General features: G+C 37.7%; 1 protein-coding gene across 1 annotated transcript; it reads left to right on the top strand.

Annotated features, from left to right (window-relative positions):
• Nucleotides 1-14644: 14644 nt before the first annotated feature.
• LOC131160805 (trans-cinnamate:CoA ligase, peroxisomal-like) lies at nucleotides 14645-16637 on the top strand. The gene is made up of 2 exons (XM_058116687.1): nucleotides 14645-14842; nucleotides 15060-16637. The coding sequence occupies exons 1-2, from the start codon at nucleotides 14645-14647 to the stop codon at nucleotides 16635-16637; spliced, it is 1776 nt and encodes a 591-aa protein (XP_057972670.1).
• Nucleotides 16638-19777: the final 3140 nt, after the last annotated feature.

The following is a 19777-nucleotide window of genomic DNA, read 5'->3' as shown; positions in this document are numbered from 1 at the left end:
TGGGGGTAGCTGGACTTAGTTTTACCGTTAGTTGAATTTGCTTATAATAACAGCTATCAAGCTAGTATCGACATAGCACCTTACGAGGCATTATATGGCAAGAGATGTCATTCTCCTCTCTTTTGGGACGAGGTAGGTGAAAGGCGAGTTTTGGGTCCGGAGATAGTACAGCAGGCTTGTGACAAGTTCTGACTAATTAAAGAAAGAATCAATATAACACAGAGTCAGTAGAAAAACTACGCAGATACTTGCCGCCAAGAGTTAGAGTTTGATGTGGGAGATCGAGTATTTTTGAAGATAGCTTCTCTGAAAGGAGTTATGAGATTTGGAAAGAAGGGCAAGTTGAGCCCTAGGTATATTGATCCTTTTGAGATACTAGAGAAAATAGGGTCAGTTGCCTATAGGCTAGCTTTGCTGCCAACTTTGGCTCGAATTCATGACATGTTTCATGTTGCTATATTAAGAAAGTACGTCCTAGACCTATCCCATATAATCAGCTATGCAGAGATAGAGCTTAAGGAATCACTAGCTTATGAAGAAACACCAGTACAGATTTTAGACAGAAAGAAACAAGTACTGCGCACCAAAGAAATTCAATTAGTAAAAGTTTTGTAGAAAAATCACGCTATAGAGGAAGTTTCTTGGGAACTCGAGAAGCAGATCAAATAGAGATACCCGCAGTTGTTTCAAGAGGTATAGAGGTAATCAGGTAGAGTATAATAGTTAGATAAGTTTCTTTTGCAAGTATATGTATTGATTTTAGTTAGTATATAGTTTTTAGTTTTTATATGTGTAATCTCCCAGAACATAAATGTAACCACGGTATTCCTCCGCCACAAGTGAGGGTAGGTAATAAAATAAGTAGACCTTTTTCCTTTACAGGATAATGGAGTGTATAGATGGAGATATAGATAGTAAATTTCGAGGACGAAATTTAATAAGGAGGGGAGAATGTAACGACCCAAAAAATAATGGTATTTAAATAATAAAGAAAGAGGGAAATGGAAATAGAAATAGAAACAGAAGGAGGTAGTAGGCTTCGTCGACGACATTATAATTTGAAGATAATAACCCGAAAGATTTTTCCACAGGGCCTCGTCGACGGACATAGGGAGTTCGTCGACGAGCGCATAAGGGGACCTCGTCGACAAATCCATGCCTCGTCGAAGAGAAGATGCCGAGAAGGGTTTTTGGGACAGTCTGAAATTCATCGACGGGGGAGGAAGTTCATCGACGAAATTATTAAAAGACTCGTTGACGAGGTGACGTGTCTCATCGACGAATCCGGCTCTATAAATAGTGAAAACCCAAAATTTTCATGCAAAACTCGTGCAGAAACCCTCTCCTCTCTCTCTCTCTCTCTCTCTCTCTCTACATCCCTCTCTCCTTCTTTCTTCAATTTCGGATCCGTTTTATGCCAGATCGACGATCTGAAGCCACCACGAAGCTCCTAGTGAAGTTCTCTGCAAGTCTGCTGGAGCTAATAGTTTGTGGAGTTGGTTTGGATTTCATCCCAATCTCAGGGTAAGATATTTTATTCAGTATTTGTCTTTCCCTTAGTTATAAGAAATACAATACATGAAGAAATATTGATGTTTTGTTCTGGGGGATTTGATTTTCAGGGTGTTGAGTGGAGAACCTTGCGAGTATAGGGCTAGAGTGCAGTATGGACTTTTTAGAGATAAGGTAAGGGAAATATGCTATGTTAGGAAATTTTATAATGTTATCAGAGATTTTACACATATGTACATACCAGCTTATTACCAGTGTAACAGAATATGACTTTTAAATACTTATGTGGCCTGAGTAGATATTTATGTGATGAAGAACTTATATAGTTTTTATAGTATATCATACTATATTGATTACACAGATATAGACAATATATTATAGATATTTTATCCAGAATAGTATATTACAGTTTTACTCAGATCAGTATGTTATAGTTTTATACAGATAAATATATCACAAATATTTATCCAGAATAGTATATTACAGTTTTACTCAGATCAGTATATTACAGTTTTATTCAGAATAGTATATATACAGTATTTATAGTTTGCCATGTTTCCTATTACCATAACATACATAGTATACAGACAGAGTATACAGATAGATATACAGAGATAACATCAAGATGCTATAGATATAGTATACAGAGATTACAGTATTTACAATACAGAAAGATAGCGTTATGGTAATTTTGGAAACATGATGAAAACAGTAAAAGAGTATATATGTATATATATAATATCAGATCCCTGAGGATGATTACAGACAGATACAGTACAAAAAAAGAATACAAAGCACGATACTGTTGCTAGATACAAATAGAGTGCAACCACATATCTTAGATAGTGTGTGGGTACTGTCGACCGTGCTCGGAGAGTACGCAGCTCCCCAGTTCGCTGGGTGGATGGGTCCGATTTGACGAGGTAGCAGGCAATCCCGCGCCTAGGAGAGTATGCAGTTTGGCCGGGCTGAGGTAGTGTAGAGTATATTGATTTATCTGGATGGCCGAACATATTAAGTCTCGCCTACGGGCCGCACAACCCTGTCATGAGGGGTCAAATCATGACATACAGAGTTCCAGGGATAAAGCACAGTTATGTATATGTATACAATTTTACAGTATATGTTGAGTATAGTATGATATTGGTAGTATGAAAAGTAGAAAATACAAATGTTATAGTTATATTTTAAATCGCGAAAAGAAAGATATGTTTTACAGATTTACTATTGTATTATAGTTCAGTTGCTATTTAAACAGTATTCCTAACTTAGTTGTCACACACTAGTAATAACATATTTCCACTTACTGAGCGTCGACTCACCCCATGACTTTAACATTTTTCAGGTGAGCCAGTTGGGTGAGCAGATCAGGCTCGCAGATAGAAAGTTTATTTGATTACTCTGGTTAGAGGGTAAGTCTATGCAGGGTTTTGTATTTTGGGATAGATATTTTTGGAGAGATGTATTATATAGTTATGGTTTAGAAATATGGATTTCTGGTATTGTATGATGTGTATGGATGTATGAATTACGTTTCTACTGCATAGGTATGATTTTATATTTAGGTTTACCCTGGTGCCTTCCGAGGCTCGAGTTTCATAGCAGGGGATATCAGAGTAGTTCATATATATATATAAAAAAAAGTCTTAATTTTGAGGTCGTTATAGTAAGCATAATAAGATAGGAAATAATTTTGAGATGCTTACCCTATGAATTTGAAAACTTGCGTAGATGAAATGAAATGCTTATACTTATCAAATATTAATTTCACTACTAGTTTAGAGCCATATAAGCAATCATTGTAAAATATTTTAGACCAATTATAGCGATACTATGATGCACATGAGTTCTTTATGCTCTTTCTCTAGAAATGGAGGTCAGCTCCCCTAAATATTTTCAAGCATGCAACAAGTTTAGTTCAGTATAGTTTTAAAACAAAAATCATGTGGTTAACATGGTGTATCAAATATGCACACAAGAATTTACAGATACCATTCATGATTTGATACCAGATGTACATATAAAAAATGATACTAAATGCGATTATGCTTATGTTTAAGAGCCATAGTATTTTCAAGTTAATTTGCTCCCCTTCAGCTATACACTTATCATATTCTTTGTCTTTTCCTTGTAATCATTCTTTATCAGTTTAGCCGAGTGTTCTAAAATTTTGAATGGTTTATACTTGGCTTTAACTGCTTTAGCTTAGAGGACCAAAAAGTTATAAACAGTTTTACTTCAAGGTCACAAGCCCATATTGCTTCTTTTCTTATGGATTTCAACACATAAGTTTCCTAGTCATTTGCATTATCATATAAATTGAAACCTATTGCATATAACTTAGCCATTTGACATGTCCAAAATCTTCTAATAGATTTGACTTGAAGTTTGAAAGCTTGTCAAGTGAGATTTTGCAAATAATCTTAACAATTTAATTATCATTAAGTTAAAAAGAATATTCATTATGAGTGGACAATATTCAAATTAGTTCGTGGAAGCGAATATATCCAACTACATAGGCCAAAGAGCAATTTAAGAGAATATTAATTTTTGAATACTGCTCTTTAGGTATTTATGATTTTCCAATTATTGGACGATACCTTATAAGTATGTCTTCAATTTTAAGCAAGGGTACGAGCCTATAATAGATATATCTTTACCGGATATGATCATGGTATGGTAAAGATTTCTTGTGGAGGATATTGCTTAATCACAAATCAAAATTAGGGATTTTTTACATTTAAAGCACAAAGGGAATATTTATTAAAAAATGTCTTGGTAAACATATTAATTCCCTTAGAGAATGCCCTTGATTTGATTATAATAGGATGTCTTTTAATAAGCATTTGATAGATATGGAATTTATGATTATTAGTGCTTGTGGCTATAATGATGACTGGTTTAACCATTTGAGGTTCCAAGAATGAGTTTAGGATTAGATGATGTTTAATATATGATTTATTCCTAAAGGCTTAGTCTTATGCAATGGACATGATTTGCTTAACTTAGGATTTTAATATTTAAGCATGGGTTAAGCAATAAGAATTATTCGTTAAACAACAATGATTTAATCCATTTGGAAGCGGATTTATTCTTCGATGTTATGATTTATGTTACTCATTGCTAAGATATAAGGTTCCTGATATTTTAGCTAGTTAAGCCTTCAACCTTTTACTTTGAACAAATCGAGGTTAGCATGCTTTAACCAATATTTTATATCTTACCCAATCATTATGATATATAAGCATTAGGTAGTTAGATTGGATATCTTGCTTAAAGGAATCATATTAACTTAACTTTCTTACAGGATTCTTAGTATAATAATAGTGTAGTAAAATACACATACTAAGAATTTACATTTTAAGCATATACTAATCCCCAAGCCTATTAGTCATCATGACCCCTTTTTGTTAATGTGGTTGACTTCACTAAATGCTCAATCCTAAAGTATAAGAGAGGAGTTTTTGGGGTTTGTTTGGTACTCATTTTCCTTTGACTCGCCAAACTTGTTTAAGCTTCACATATCCTTTTAAATGGACAATCAAATTTAATGTGTCCTTTATTTTTGCATAATACGTAGGTGGTGTGAACATACGGACCAGAGGAGGTACTAGCATAGAATTTACACGCTTTAACAAAATACCCCATGTATAAATTCTTTCTTTTCCTATTTTCAATTCCATTGTAACCTATACCTTCTTTGTCTAAGGTCATCTTTTGAGAACCTAAGAGCTTGTCAAAATTTTCTTTTCCTTTAATAAATGTGTGGATGATCTTAGCTTGATCCTATATCTTTCTTTCTAGGTCTTGAATTTTTAAATTCTTTAAGCCTTTGCAAACAACTTGTAAGTTTACCAATTCGTCTATCATTTTGTTTGCTTTACATTCAAGGTCGGAAATTTTAAGATCTTTTGCATTATCACTTGAAATCTTGGATCTTAACTCTTTCAGCTCTTTTGCCATCATATCATTCTTGTTTTCTAATTTCATGATTTTCAAATCTTTTTCTTTTTCAACACTAAATTTTGATTCTAAATCTTTCCGTGATGCCTCATTCTTGGTTACTAATCTTTTAATTTCTAATTCCTTTTCAGTCTTTTCTTTTTCCCAAGAAGTATGAGACTCTTGAAACTCTTCTAACTACTTTGGTAAGTCTTTATTTTCACTTTCCAACATTATTTTCTTTTTGGACATCTTTGTTAACATTTTATAAGCCTTAGCAAATTCCTTTTGTAATTCCTCATAAGATGGCAAGTTATCATGATCAGATTCATCATATAAAAGCATGTCATTCTCATTTTTAAAATCACTAGAATAATAAGAAGATGATGAGAATGATGATAGTACCTCAAGGTCATCATGTGCCATTAGACACAGATTGGCAATCTCGTCATCACTGGATTCAGATTCTGAACAACTTATGCTATGCGTATCCCAACCGACTTTTAGCGCCTTCTTCTTTTTCTTGGAGGCTTTCATTAGTTTAGGACACTCAGGCTTGATATGTCCAACCTCTCTGCAGTTGTAGCATGTTGGTGGATCTTCCTTCTTTTTCTTCATGCTTGACTCTCCTCTTTCTAATTTTGAGTTCCAAAATTTTCTGTTAAACTTCTTATTGATCTTCAAGAACTTCTGGAACTTCTTTGATAGCAAGGCCATATCGTCTTCTATATCAAAATCACTTCCTTCACTAGAGTTGTTTGACGATGCCTTAAGTGTGGTAATTTTCTTTGCCTTATTCTGCTCGCTTTTTCTCTCATTTATTGCAAGCTCATAGGTGATGAGCGATCCAATGAGTTCGTAAAAAGACATCTCCTTGAGATTTCTCCCTTTTGCTATTGCCGTAGCTTTCACTTCCCAAATTGGAGGTAGCCCCTTGAGTATTTTCCTGATCAACTCATAAGTAGGGTAAGTTTTTCCAAGTGTATTTAAAGAATTAGTGATGTGTGTGAATCTAGTGTACATGGATTGAATAAATTCATCAGCTGTCATTTTAAATTCTTCATATTCATTGGTGAGCATGTCTATCCTACTATCTTTTACTTGGTGCCTTCATATGTAACTTCTAATTTTTTCCAAATTTCTTTAGCAGAGTTACATGCCATTACCCTATTAAATTCATTTACATCTAATGCACAAAAAAGTAAGTTCATCATTGTAGCATTTATTTGTACCGATTTCCAGTCTTACTTTGTATACTCATCTTCAGTTTTAGGTACATTTATTTTATCAATTACTTTCACGGGAACATGATTTCCCTTAGTAACTATTTTCCATACCTTCCAATCTACATTTAACAGGTATATGCTCATCCTACGTTTTCAATAGGTGTAATTTACACCACAGCAAATTGATGGTCTAGTGGATGAGTGTCCCCACTGAATGAAGTTACACCGATGTGTGCCTTATGATCATTTTACAAATGAACTATTAAGTCTATGTAAACCTGCTCTAATACCAACTGTTGATTTAGGTGTAATCCTAAGAGGAGGGTGAATTAGGTATTTTAAAGTTCTTTAAAACCTATTTGCCTCTTAGTTCCTCTTTCTAAATTTAACAAATTACTTATCTAGTTCGTGTGAGGTTATTCAACATACATACAACCAATATAAGTAATGAAGTGCGTTGCAGAAATTAAAAAGATAAGGGAAGAGAGAAGGCAAACACAATTTTACTAGATTCAACCAACCCAGCCTACGTCCTTGCCTTGAGCAACCCACTCAAGGATTCCACTAAAATCTTTGCTCCTTAAATTGGGATAGAGCTTCCCTTACATCCGCTGCTTACAGGAGGCACAATTTCCTCCTAATCCTTTGCTTACAAGAGATACAATTCTCTCCTCAAACTCGGTTCACAACCCAAACAGTGATTACAATATAATATCAAATATGCAAAACACTCAATGTTGCTTCTAGCAAAGCTAGTGAGTACAATTAAAATTTCTAACACATAATCATATGATCAAACTTGAAGCTCAATATGTATGTAACGATACAATCGTTAATGAATGAATATGCTTTAACACATAATTTCCCTTTTTATCAAAACTCCCAAGTAATGATATAATTAAAAGCTTTGGAGAAATTATAATTCAAGTTCAACTTCTTTAATGCACAAATATCAACCGTGATCTTATCAAAAGATTTATCTTGAATATTATAACGATCAAAATCAAGAAGTTTACTTCCAAATATTCAACCACAATGTGATTTTGTAATATGCAAATATATATAGATATAGGATATGTATTCCAAAGATAAAAAACCTAATGTAATATTTTTCATAAAATATCCCTCAATAATATATCGTTATGAACACTAAGGATAATCAAACAAGTAGTTTTGTAATATTAAAAATATCAAGTCTTTGACTGAAAACTCACTTGACTAAAAAATATCTAATCAATGAAAAAAGCTTTTTTCAAGTGGTAATCTTGTCAAAATGATTTAATATATGCACACTCAAGATCAATCTCTTAACAAATATTCAAAAAAGGATTTTGCAATGACAAGCTCTTTGAAAAATGGATATCAATCAGCAAATCAGTTTAGATGAAGAAACTCTATGAGAATAGCTATTAATGAGCATATCGATTTACTAAACCTCAATACCAAAAATGAAAGCACAATGATAGCTAGATGGCCTTTTGAAAATCAAGATAGCTTTATCTTAGATTTAGCTTTGAAATCCTAGGCAAAAGTTTCAGCAATATGTTCAAAGTTGTGCTAAACGTGCAATAAGCTCAATCGTATGCCAAAGGTGTTTTCTTTTCTCTTCTCTTCTTGTTCTTGTTGATCTTCACTACAACACTAGGGTTCAGATGTTCAATATATAGGTGTCTTGCCCTTAGAATAAATCTTAGCCGTTGGATAAAAAATTAGCTCGCGTGTTCTTTCATTAAAAAATTAAAATTTTAAACTTTCCCGCAGGTTCAGACGACTGAGGTTAAAGGCCCAGACGACTGAAGTTCCTTAGAGTTTCAAAAAATCAACCTAGACACAGGGTTAGATGATTAAAGTTGGGGTTCAGTCTTCTGAAGTGTCAGGTTCAGATGACTGAAGTCTGAGTTCAGTCTTCTGAGGTGCTTCTGCCAGGTTCTGTGTTTCATCATAAATTTTTCAAGTGACTGAACTTAATTTTCGGTCTTTTGAAGAAATTCTTTAGATGACGAAACTTATCTTTGATCTTCTGAAGTTGCAACTTCAGACGATTGAACGTTGAGTTCAGTCTTCTGAAGTGAACCTTTTCTGAATTTTTTCTTTTTAATCTCAAAAATCTGTTTTGCTTTCTTCCTTTTCCTTTTTATAAAAATATTTTCTGGGATTTTGAAAATATATCTAAGTCCATAGATATCCCCTAATGATGTTCATGAAATGCATGAGTCCTAAGGTCATTGTAGAGTATGTTGAGCCTCAAATTAAATCATATGCAATGTGAGTACATTCAGTTTTAAATACCCATTCCCATGATGTTCTTGAACTTGTCACTTGCATCTTAATTCTTCAGCTCTTTTAGTTCCATGACTTCTGCCAAGATGTGTATGCTTTAATTTTCATGACTTCCATGACTTGTTATCTTTCCATACATGCTAAATATTGTTCTTATTCACAATCTCAATGCACATATCAAATACCAGGTAATTTATCATTATCAAAATCGGATTGGACTCATAGAGTCAACACCAACGTTGGTCGACCGACTTAAGGTCTGTCTATGACCTATCTGAGCATTAAGTCATATCATGCAGGATGTATGCATTTATTACAGACCAAAATATAAAACCTAAATGCATATAAAAATTAAATAAAATATGTCTTCTTCTTCACTCTTTTGACATCATGGAATGCACTTGAGTGTATAGTCTTTACGTCCTTCAAGGCTTTCATTACCAGTCTCCTTATGTGTGTGTTGAATTATAACCTGTTCAATCACCAAATACACACATAAAAAACATGTGCTTTGTCAGCATCAAAATAGGGACCAGACTCAAAAATTCAACAAGATCTCAATAACAATGGAAGTTGCAACAAATCAAAAGTAGTCTTACTCAAAAGCTGATCTCACCAATAGGACTGGAGATTAATAAAAGACCGTCTCACCATAAGACAAAATTTTAATAAGAATATAATGATTAAAGCTAATCAAGTCAAAGCCCTTATCATCATGATTGCACACCTAAAATTTTAAATCAATCAGAGTCCGTTTGGCCTTTCGATCGAGTACCCAAGTAGATTTTTTCTTCCCTATGTCTTCTTTTTCATCAAGCCGCTGTCAACCTTCTTTTCTTCTCTTTGTTTAATTTTTAGCTCACCCACTCACACACACAACCCTAGTTTCCTTATATATATATATATATATTATTTACAAAATTGCCCCTTTTTAGTGCCATTAGGAAGGACACCTAACATAATTACATACATATTCAAATCAATCTGTCAAGAATTATGTACAAAATTTTGTATATGTTAGGACCCTATGAGCATCTAGAAGAAAATGACACCAATAAATTTACGTGGTTCGGTCAAGAACGACCTACGTCCACGGAGCACACACCAACTATTCAATAACTCGCCAAAAAAATGTTACAATTCTCTCTCTCTCTCTCTCTCTCTCTCTCTCTCTCTCTTCCTCTCTTCTTCCTCTCAGCTCTCTCTGTGCTATCTCTGCACTGCTGTGCTTCCAATACAATACATCTTCCACAGCCCTCCTTTTATAGTGGTTTGGAATAAATTACATTTAAGATAAAAATTAATCACAAATGAGAGTTACAATGGGGATGATAATGAAGAGATATATCCACGCGTTTTCTTGACTCAGCAACGCATCGTCTCCAGCTGTCTCTTGGCTCCATCTCTAACAATCTCCCACTTGGAGACAGAGACACCTTCTCAACCAGTATCATGAATAAATGATGTGCTCAAAATATGTGTCTTCAAGCATGAAGACCAATTGAAGTTGAGCACAACTTCAGCTTCTCTGTAGTCGCCACCTTCCTGTCTGCTCGATTTCTGCGGACTAATCTGATGGCTGTCATCTTCACAACTGGTGTAAAAGAGCCGGTGTAGTCAATCCCTTTCTTCTGCTCAAAGCCTTTGACTACCAACTGAGGCTTGTACCTTTTGGAGCCGTCATGCTCCTCTTCGATTCTGTACACTCACTTGTTGTGAAGGCCTTTGGACAACTTCCACGTTCTGTTGGAGGTGAGGGACTTCATCTCATCCTTTATCGCAAGCTCCCACTTGCTCGTATATGCCACCTGACATGCTTCATCATTGCATTAGGGCTCTCCTCCATCTGTAGGAAGTAAGTAATCAATATACCTTCTGTCTGGTATATGAGACTGAGTAGATCTCCTAAGCTCCGGAGCTAGAGTAGGAGATGGTGGTGCGATAATCTGCTCCACTGGTTCCTCCACCTGAGGATTCTCGGTATTTTGCTGATGTGTCCCAACACATTCATGGGTGTTTATTTGGAAACTAACCCTCTTTTATTTCCTAACTATACAATCCTCACACATGTCAACCTGCACTGACTATAGACCACTCAATTTTTCCTTTGAGTGCATCACCCTGAGTCCCTTCTCGCTCATGTGACCAAGTCGTTGGTGCCAGATGTTGCTGTCGCCATTTCCTACAGCAACTAAAATAGACATGGAGGCATTGGAGGTTAGAAAAAGTGTTCTGTTTTTCTTACCTTGCACAATCGTTAGTACACCCTTTGAGACTTTCCATTCATCACCAATGAATTTCGTCGTGTATCCCTCATCTGTCAGCTGACCCACTAAGATCAAATTCTTTCTCAGGTCTGAAATATACCTGATACCCTTCAGTTTCCATACTGACTCGTTTATATTGATCTTCACAACTCCCTTGACGATTACGTCGTAAGGTTGATCGTTGCCAAGGTACACCTTACCAAAATTACCTAGTGTGTACTCATCTAGGCAATCTCTGCAGCATGTGGCATGAAATGAGGCTCCGGAGTCTAAGACCCAAGACTCCTGCTTGCTCTCCGAAGAGTAGATCAACATCTCATCATTCTTAGAAGCAATATTTGCTTATGTCTTTTCCTTCGTCTCGAATTCTTTCCTCTGATTCTTGCACTGGTTCCTGTAATGACCAGTCTTTCCATAGTTCCAGCACTCAATAACTTTAGTGCTTTGGGAACCTGTGTCCTGAGTACCTCTGGGATTTCTCGGCCTAGATCTGCCGCGGTTGTTTGATCATCCATGCCTGTTTCCTCTGTCTCGATTCTCCATGTTCAAGGCTGAACTCGAATTGGAGCTATGGTTCGGCTGCATTCTTATTTCCTCCGTCAAAATCATGCTGACAACCTCATAGTATACAAGTTTCGATTTTCTTGCGGAGCTACTGATGGTAATGATGACACCATTCCAATTTTCAGGCATCTGACTGAGAATCAGTAGAGCCCGAATCTCATTATCAAACATTATCTCGACTGAGGCGAGTTGATTAGACAACTCATTGAAGTTATTTAGATGCCTGCTGAAACTCTCACCTGTAGACATGTTTATCATAAATAGTCTTTTCATGAGATGTACCTTGTTTGCTACTGAAGGCTGCTCATACATATTTGAGAGCGCATCCATCAGAAACTTGGTGGATGTTATATGCATGATATTGAACACCACAGATTTCGACAACGTCATTCTAATGGCTCCGAGGGTTTTTCGATCAAGCAACTCCCACTCGTCCTCTTTCATGGATGTTGGCTTACCCTTCAACGGTAAGTGCAATTCCTTCCCAAACAAATAGTCTTCTATCTGCATCTTCTAGAAACTGAAATTGTTCCCGTTGAACATTTCAATTTTGAGCTCTTTTCATTCGACATCTCGATTTTCTAATCTAGAGATGGAATTAGATAAAATAGATAGCACAGATGGATCCGGAATGATTGAAAACCCTAGAAATGGTTTGAGTCGCTCGAAAAACAGACCCAAAACAACCCCGAAAAGCTCAGTCAAAGTTTTCAGTCAAACTGATGATGTGGCGCTGACATGGCATTGCGACGTGCTGTTGACGTGGCAGTGGGGGTCCACCTGTTGAAGTGGCGGTGGGGTCCACCTGCTGAAGTGGCGCTGACGTGGCTGTAGGACCCACAATTGACGTGGCGCCTCTGCCACATGGCACTCCTGCTGACGTGGCCTTGCTGGCGCTTGCGCGGTATGTGCGCTGATGTGGCACTGAGGTCAGATCCGGGTTAGGAACCGGATCTCGGGTTCACCCGGATCTGAGTCACCTGCAGGGTCGAGTCGGGTTCTCTTCGGGTCGGGTCGAGGCGGAACGGGCAAAGAAGACATGTGCGGTGCGTGAAGCGCGTGAGGAGATGTTCGCCGGCGCGTGGACGGCGCGTGAAGTGGCCTCTTGCTCTGGCAAGGCGAGCGGGGGCGCGTGCGGGCTTGTTTGAACTCCGTTCGAGTTTCGGTGGGCACCTTTCTCTTTGTCTCGGTGAGAAGAATACGATGGTGGCCTCAAAATGCAGTTTTGATCTACTGGGCAGAGCTTTGAATTTTAGGATCACTTTGGTTCTGGATTTTCTGCTCCAACCGGACTCTGATACCACTTGTTAGGACCTTGTGAGCATCCAGAAGAAAATGACACCAAGAAATTTACGTGGTTCGATCAAGAACGACCTACGTCCACGGAGCACACACCAACTATTCAATAACTCACCAAAAAATGTTACAATTCTCTCTCTCTCTCTTCCTCTCAGCTCTCTCTGCACTCTCTGTGCTATCTCTGCACTGCTTTGCTATCTCTGCACTACTGTGCTTCCAATACAATACATCTTCCACAGCCCTCCTTTTATAGTGGTTTGGAATAAATCACATTTAAGATAAAAATTAATCACAAATGAGAGTTACAATGGAGATGTTAATGAAGAGATAATTCCACGCGTTTTCTTGACTCAGCAACACATCGTCTCCAGCTGTCTCTTGGCTCTATCTCTAACAGTATATAAAATTATATTATTAATTAAGTAATTACGTAATTTGGTTCCAAGTGAAAGGGGTAATCAATATAATGATTATGTGCATATTTGAATCAAATTAATTATTCAATCGCCAATATATATATTAGTTCACATAACTAAATCAACACAAACAATTATGTACATAAGGTAAATATTTGAATTAAATTATCTATATTTTTTTTTTCGTATATCCTAACACATTTATTGGTCATATAATTAGATTGGTGTATGTTTCCTAACATATTTATTTACGTTGGTTATATCGTATTCCTCATTTTATATGTTGTTCTTTTGTTTTTCTCCGTAAGATATTTTTTCTAAGCTCTTAGCCTCAATTGTTCAAACTTCTTGCTTGTTCTCTCAGACTCTCTATCTTTTAATATAATTTGTCTTTAACTTTTAAAGAAAAAACAATTATATAATTGTGTGTATATATAGATATCTAAATTATATTATTAATTACATAATTATGAAATTTAATTTCATTTGAAAGGTGTAATCAATATAATTATCTATATATATATATATATATATATATATCAAATTAATTATGCAGCTACCTATAGGTTCACTTAACTAACCAAATCAATTGTATGAGCCTACATCACATAAATATTTGTATCAAATTATCCTAGTATGTTTATAATTCATAAAATTTTATAGACGTATGCATTCTACTTTATTTATTTATTTGTGATCATCACTATATTCAGTCAATCGAGTCTTATTAATTGTTTGGAATTGAAAATGTTAGTGTGAAATTTCTTTAAATTCTATTTATTTTCACCAATGTTAGAAAACCTATTAACGAGAAAGTGGTTTTAAATCTGTCAAAAAGGAAAAAATAAAACAAAATAAACGTCATTTTTACAAATGCGCTTTATTTTGGACCGAAAAAGGAAAATCAAAGTGCTTTATTTAACGGGGCGAGGGCCCTCAAGCTTTTTTTCTTCAGCCCCACACAATGTGAATAGGCACATTGGGTCAAGAGTCTACGTTCAAACTGTTGTGTAGTATCACAGCAACTTCCATCCAAACCCAAGCAGTGGAAACTACCCCTAGCTTCTATTTAGATCCTTCCTGCATCCATCTATCCTACACCTCCATCACTGGACTCTCTCTCTCTCTCTCTCTCTCAATGGAGAAGCTACCGAACTGCAGAGCAAACTATGCTGCTCTTACCCCAATCAATTTCTTGAAGAGGGCGGCCGGAGTTTACGCCACCCGCACCTCTGTCATTCACGCCGGAGTCCGTTTTACATGGCGGGAGACATACCACCGCTGCTGCCGTCTCGCATCTTCCCTCCGCTCCCTAAACATACTCAAAAACAATGTTGTACGTTATTATTATTTTTTTTTCCTGACACTTTTGTCCATAAATTATTAGCCTGAGAGAGCCTAACTTGATCACATGGGATAATAATTATTAAATAATTATATAAGACGCAAATTAATGTTAGACTTGTGATCATTTCTTCATTTTCCATCTCTTTCATGAATGAATCAAGTTCTGGGCGGTTGTTAAATTGGTTTGTTCTATTGATGATATATAGGTATCGGTGCTGGCGCCAAATATTCCAGCCATGTACGAGATGCATTTTGCGGTGCCAATGGCCGGAGCCGTTCTAAACACCATTAACACCCGCCTTGACGCCAACAACATCGCCACCATTCTCCGCCATTCCGAGTCCAAGATCTTCTTTGTGGATTATCAGTTCGTGCCGTTGGCCACAGAAGCCCTAAGGCTGCTCATGGCCAACTCTGTCGAGTCCGCCGGCAGCAACATTCCCCTGGTTGTGGTCATCGACGAGATTGAATCCCCCACAGGAGTCCGCCTCGGCGAGCTCGAGTACGAGCAGCTCGTGCAGCACGGGGACCCCAGCTACGACCCCGAAGAGGTCATCGACCTGGACGAGCTAGATCCGATTGCCTTGAACTACACGTCCGGAACGACATCTGCCCCAAAAGGAGTAGTGTACACCCACAGGGGTGCCTATCTAAGCACCCTCAGCCTCCTTTTGGGGTGGGAAATGGGCACCGAGCCCGTGTATTTGTGGTCGCTCCCCATGTTCCACTGCAATGGCTGGACCTTCACGTGGGGTGTTGCTGCGCGGGGTGGCACCAACGTATGTCTCCGCAGTGCGACAGCGTACGACATTTACAGAAGCATTAATCAACACAAGGTGACGCACATGTGCTGCGCACCCATCGTATTCACCATCCTCATGGAGGCCAAGCCCGACGAACGGCGAGAAATTAAGTCTCCACCGGTGGAAGTACTGACCGGCGGAGCTCCCCCTCCGCCACCGCTGCTTGAAAAGGTCGAAGCACTGGGGTTTCACGTCACGCACGCCTACGGTCTAACGGAAGCAACCGGGCCGGCGCTCGTCTGCGAATGGCGGGCGCGATGGAACCAGCTGCCACGGAACGATCAAGCGAAGCTGAAGGCGCGGCAAGGGATCGGCGTTTTGTCCCTGGCCGACGTGGACGTGAGGGAGTTGGCGACGATGGCGAGCGTGCCGCGCGATGGGAAAACGATGGGGGAGATCGTTTTGCGCGGAAGCAGCATCATGAAAGGGTACTTCAAAGACACGGCGGCGACGGAACAAGCGTTCGAGAAGGGGTGGTTCCACACCGGCGACGTGGGGGTAATCCACCCAGATGGGTACTTGGAGATAAAGGACCGATCGAAGGACGTGATCATATCGGGCGGTGAGAACATCAGCAGTGTAGAGGTGGAGGCTGTATTGTACAGGCACCCGCGCGTGCTGGAAGCGGCAGTGGTGGCGATGCCGCATCCACTGTGGGGAGAGAGCCCCTGCGCTTTCGTTGCCTTGAAGAAGAACGCGGAGGGAAACGCCGAGGAGGTGACAGAAGTCGACGTCGTTTCGTATTGCCGGAGAAATCTGTCGGGCTTCATGGTTCCAAAGAAGGTGGTGTTTTTGGAGGAGCTGCCGAAGACGTCGACAGGCAAAGTTCAGAAGTTCGAGCTAAGGGCTTTGGCTAAGGCAATGGTCGTCTCGGAGAGTGGTTCCGCCAAGAAGTCTACCCAACTCGGTGCAAACCAGCAGTCTGAGCGCAGCACTCATCAGCCTGTTCATGAGCAGATTCTTGCCTTGTCCCGCCTTTGAACTTAATAAAATTATAATAATTTAAATGCGTCCAATATCCTGTAACTATGTTTAGATATATGAAAAAACTCTATTCTATTCGACGTAATTCTTTAACAAATCACAAGGCATTTTCACATGCATATAATGATTTGTTAAAAAATTATTGTGAAATGTTGTATTACTTGTGATCATTGCAGCCGGTGACCAGTATTTTTCCTTAAATTTGCTTAAACATTATAAGTTGGAGAGAGTACAGTGTATACACCCAACCCAATTTTAACAGGCCATTAAAAATAACAAGTTCTTCATTATTATTTACAAGAACACAAGAAAATGAGGGGAATACAGGGAAATACTGGGGAAATACATTGAATTAAGTGAAAAAGCGGAAATAAACAAAAATATATAGAGATACACGGGAAAATAGGAAACTATATAGGGAAATATAAGGAATATCCAAGGGATCTTTGAGAGCTGCAGTTGGCACCTGCACACACACACAAAGTCAGAAAGAGATCAAGCAATAAAGAGAGAAAGTTTTTCTTTAATGGGTTGATTCTACAAATAAAATAAATGATTTGCATGCTTGATATGTTTTTCAATCCAAACATCCAGCTTAGGACCCATATAGGAAGAAATTGGCTTAGAGAATCCAATTTCAATGAGCCACAGTCGGGGATGAGAATTTTGTGTAGGAAGTAAAGCGTGCACATGGGAAGTGAGATACAAGGAAGGATCGAAGAGGGAAATTGCCTATACTAGCTGAGGTTTTGACCCTATAAATAGGGGGCCTTCGTAGAGGGTGGAGGTCACAAAGAAGGAGAGAAATCAAGCAAAAAAATTATATGTGTGAGCATAATAGTGAGAGTAGGGGTAAAAAAACCCTAGTGGAGAGAAAAAGGGTAAAATCACACCCTTCTCAAAGGAAGAGCTAGAGCTGCAAAATCCAAGGCTCAAGGGTTCCCAAAACCAATAAGAAGCCAGAACTAAAGAACCCATAGCTAGAAGGGTTCCCACACAAAAAGGGGGTCGAGTGTTGTGAATAAACTCGAATTTACACAGTAGAAATCAAATGAAGCAATCAATGAAGAACAAATTAGTATGGAACACACCCACACAGTATATATGAAAGTAAATAAAAATCAATACAAGAACATAGGGAATTACCTGATTCAACAATGCCTACATCCACAGGAGCAATCAACAAAGTTTCACTATCTTGGTGTCAAAGGACACAATACAACGATCTTCTTACAATAAAAATACACCCAGAATGATGTATTTATAAACACTATGGAGGTTTCTCTCAAAACAACTAACCATACTAACATTCGTATTCAAAATTTGAAATCAACGCTAGTCTCTCGAGTGAATCCGTCGACAGTTTCAGCAAATCGTCAATGAATCGATGGTTCGAGAGAGAATTCGTTGATAGTTTCAACAAATCGTCGATGATTTGACAATATATGGTCAAACCATCGACAGAAAGATACCGAGACCAAAACTTCTCTGCGTATTTAGACAATTGTCGATGAAATCTTCAACAGATAAAAGCCAAGAGAAAGTCTATTGAAATTCAGCCAAACTGTCGATGGTTAGAGCCCAACCGATGACAATTTCACCCCAATATTGATTTTACTATGCTTTCCTTCCTTGTGTAAATCATCCACTTAAAGATATAAAGCACAAAACACAACAATCTCCACCTTGACGAATATCTGCCCCTTAGGAGAAACTTGAAAAACATAATTTGATGCTCTACCTTGACTTTGGAATGTTAAGTTGGTTTCATCTCCTTTTTAGCACTTGGAGACATGAACTAAGTCCAAGCAATGCTTGAACATTTCAGTAGTAACCGATTTTGTCAAAATGTCCGCTGCATTTTCAAATGTGTAAACCTTCTGCAGTACAAGTTCACCTGAAGTAATCAATTCCCTGATCCTGTGGAACCTTACATCAATATGCTTACTTCTAAAATGGTACACCTGATTCTTCGCCAAGTAGATGGTACTCTGATTGTCACAACGCAACACAACCCCACCTTACTATATACCAATGTTGACTTTGGTGTATTCCCAAGAGGGGAGGGCGGGGGGGGGGGGGGGGGTGAATTGGAATTTTAAAAACTTCTTCGTAGGTTTAATCAGATATCAATAATACACAACCTAGGGTCTTTCTAATCATATACCAATTGCGCAGATAATGATATGTATAAATTAAATCATGCGCAACATTTACAATATAATGAAAATAACATACATGTGTAGTAAATAAATTGTGGATTTATAAAGTAGACACACGATATGTTATCGGGGTTCGGCCAATACTGCCTACGTCCCCGCTTCAGCTCGCAAACCTGAGGATTACCACTATTGCTCACTTAACGGGTGGAGCAGCACCGGTTACAACCAAGTTAAATTCCCAAGGCTGACCTCAACCTTTACACACTCCCCTTACAGGGTGGAGAAGGCCATAACAACCGATCCTTTTGGGTTAGATCAAACCCCCTTAGGTCATGCCTGGAATACAATCAATTTAGAATACAAAATGTGTACAAAATGAGTGCTTCTCCAACAAGTAAATTTGTACAACAATTCAGTACAGTATAATCAATGCACACCAATAATGTAAGAACTATAAGTTCAGTGATATATGTGTGCAATCAACACTCAAAGTAATGACTATATCCAATCAAGCACAAGAGTGTATCAACAAGCTAATCTTTGAAACTATGTATAGATGTAAATCTCTATCATAGTTTAGGGTTTCAAAGATTTCTACCAAGAGTATTTTAAATATCTCTAAAAATTATTTTTTCAATATTCAAGCACAAGATATATTCGAAAAATGAGCTTGTGAAAATATTTTTGCACACTCAAAAATACAAGCTCAATGAGTCTTACAATGAAGATGCAAAGACTCACTAGCTATAAGATTTTTTTCCACACACAGATTCATTAAATAAAATTAGGGGAAAAATCTTTGCTTAACTCTCAATATGAAAATCAAAAAACAAAAAATAAAATGAGAGTTTCTAGTAAAATAGAACAATGTATAATCACTCAAAGAGCTCTCACAAAGAGTGATTTAGCAAAGGAATGATTGTATGAGTGAGTATAGGCTTTGTATGAAAAATAGGCTTTGAAAAATTTCAGAGG

Source organism: Malania oleifera, chromosome 7 (genome assembly GCF_029873635.1).
Source record: "Malania oleifera isolate guangnan ecotype guangnan chromosome 7, ASM2987363v1, whole genome shotgun sequence".
Classification (NCBI taxonomy): Eukaryota; Viridiplantae; Streptophyta; class Magnoliopsida; order Santalales; family Ximeniaceae; genus Malania; species Malania oleifera.
Note: the sequence above shows the minus strand (reverse complement) of the source record. Positions and strands in the feature narration are given on the sequence as shown.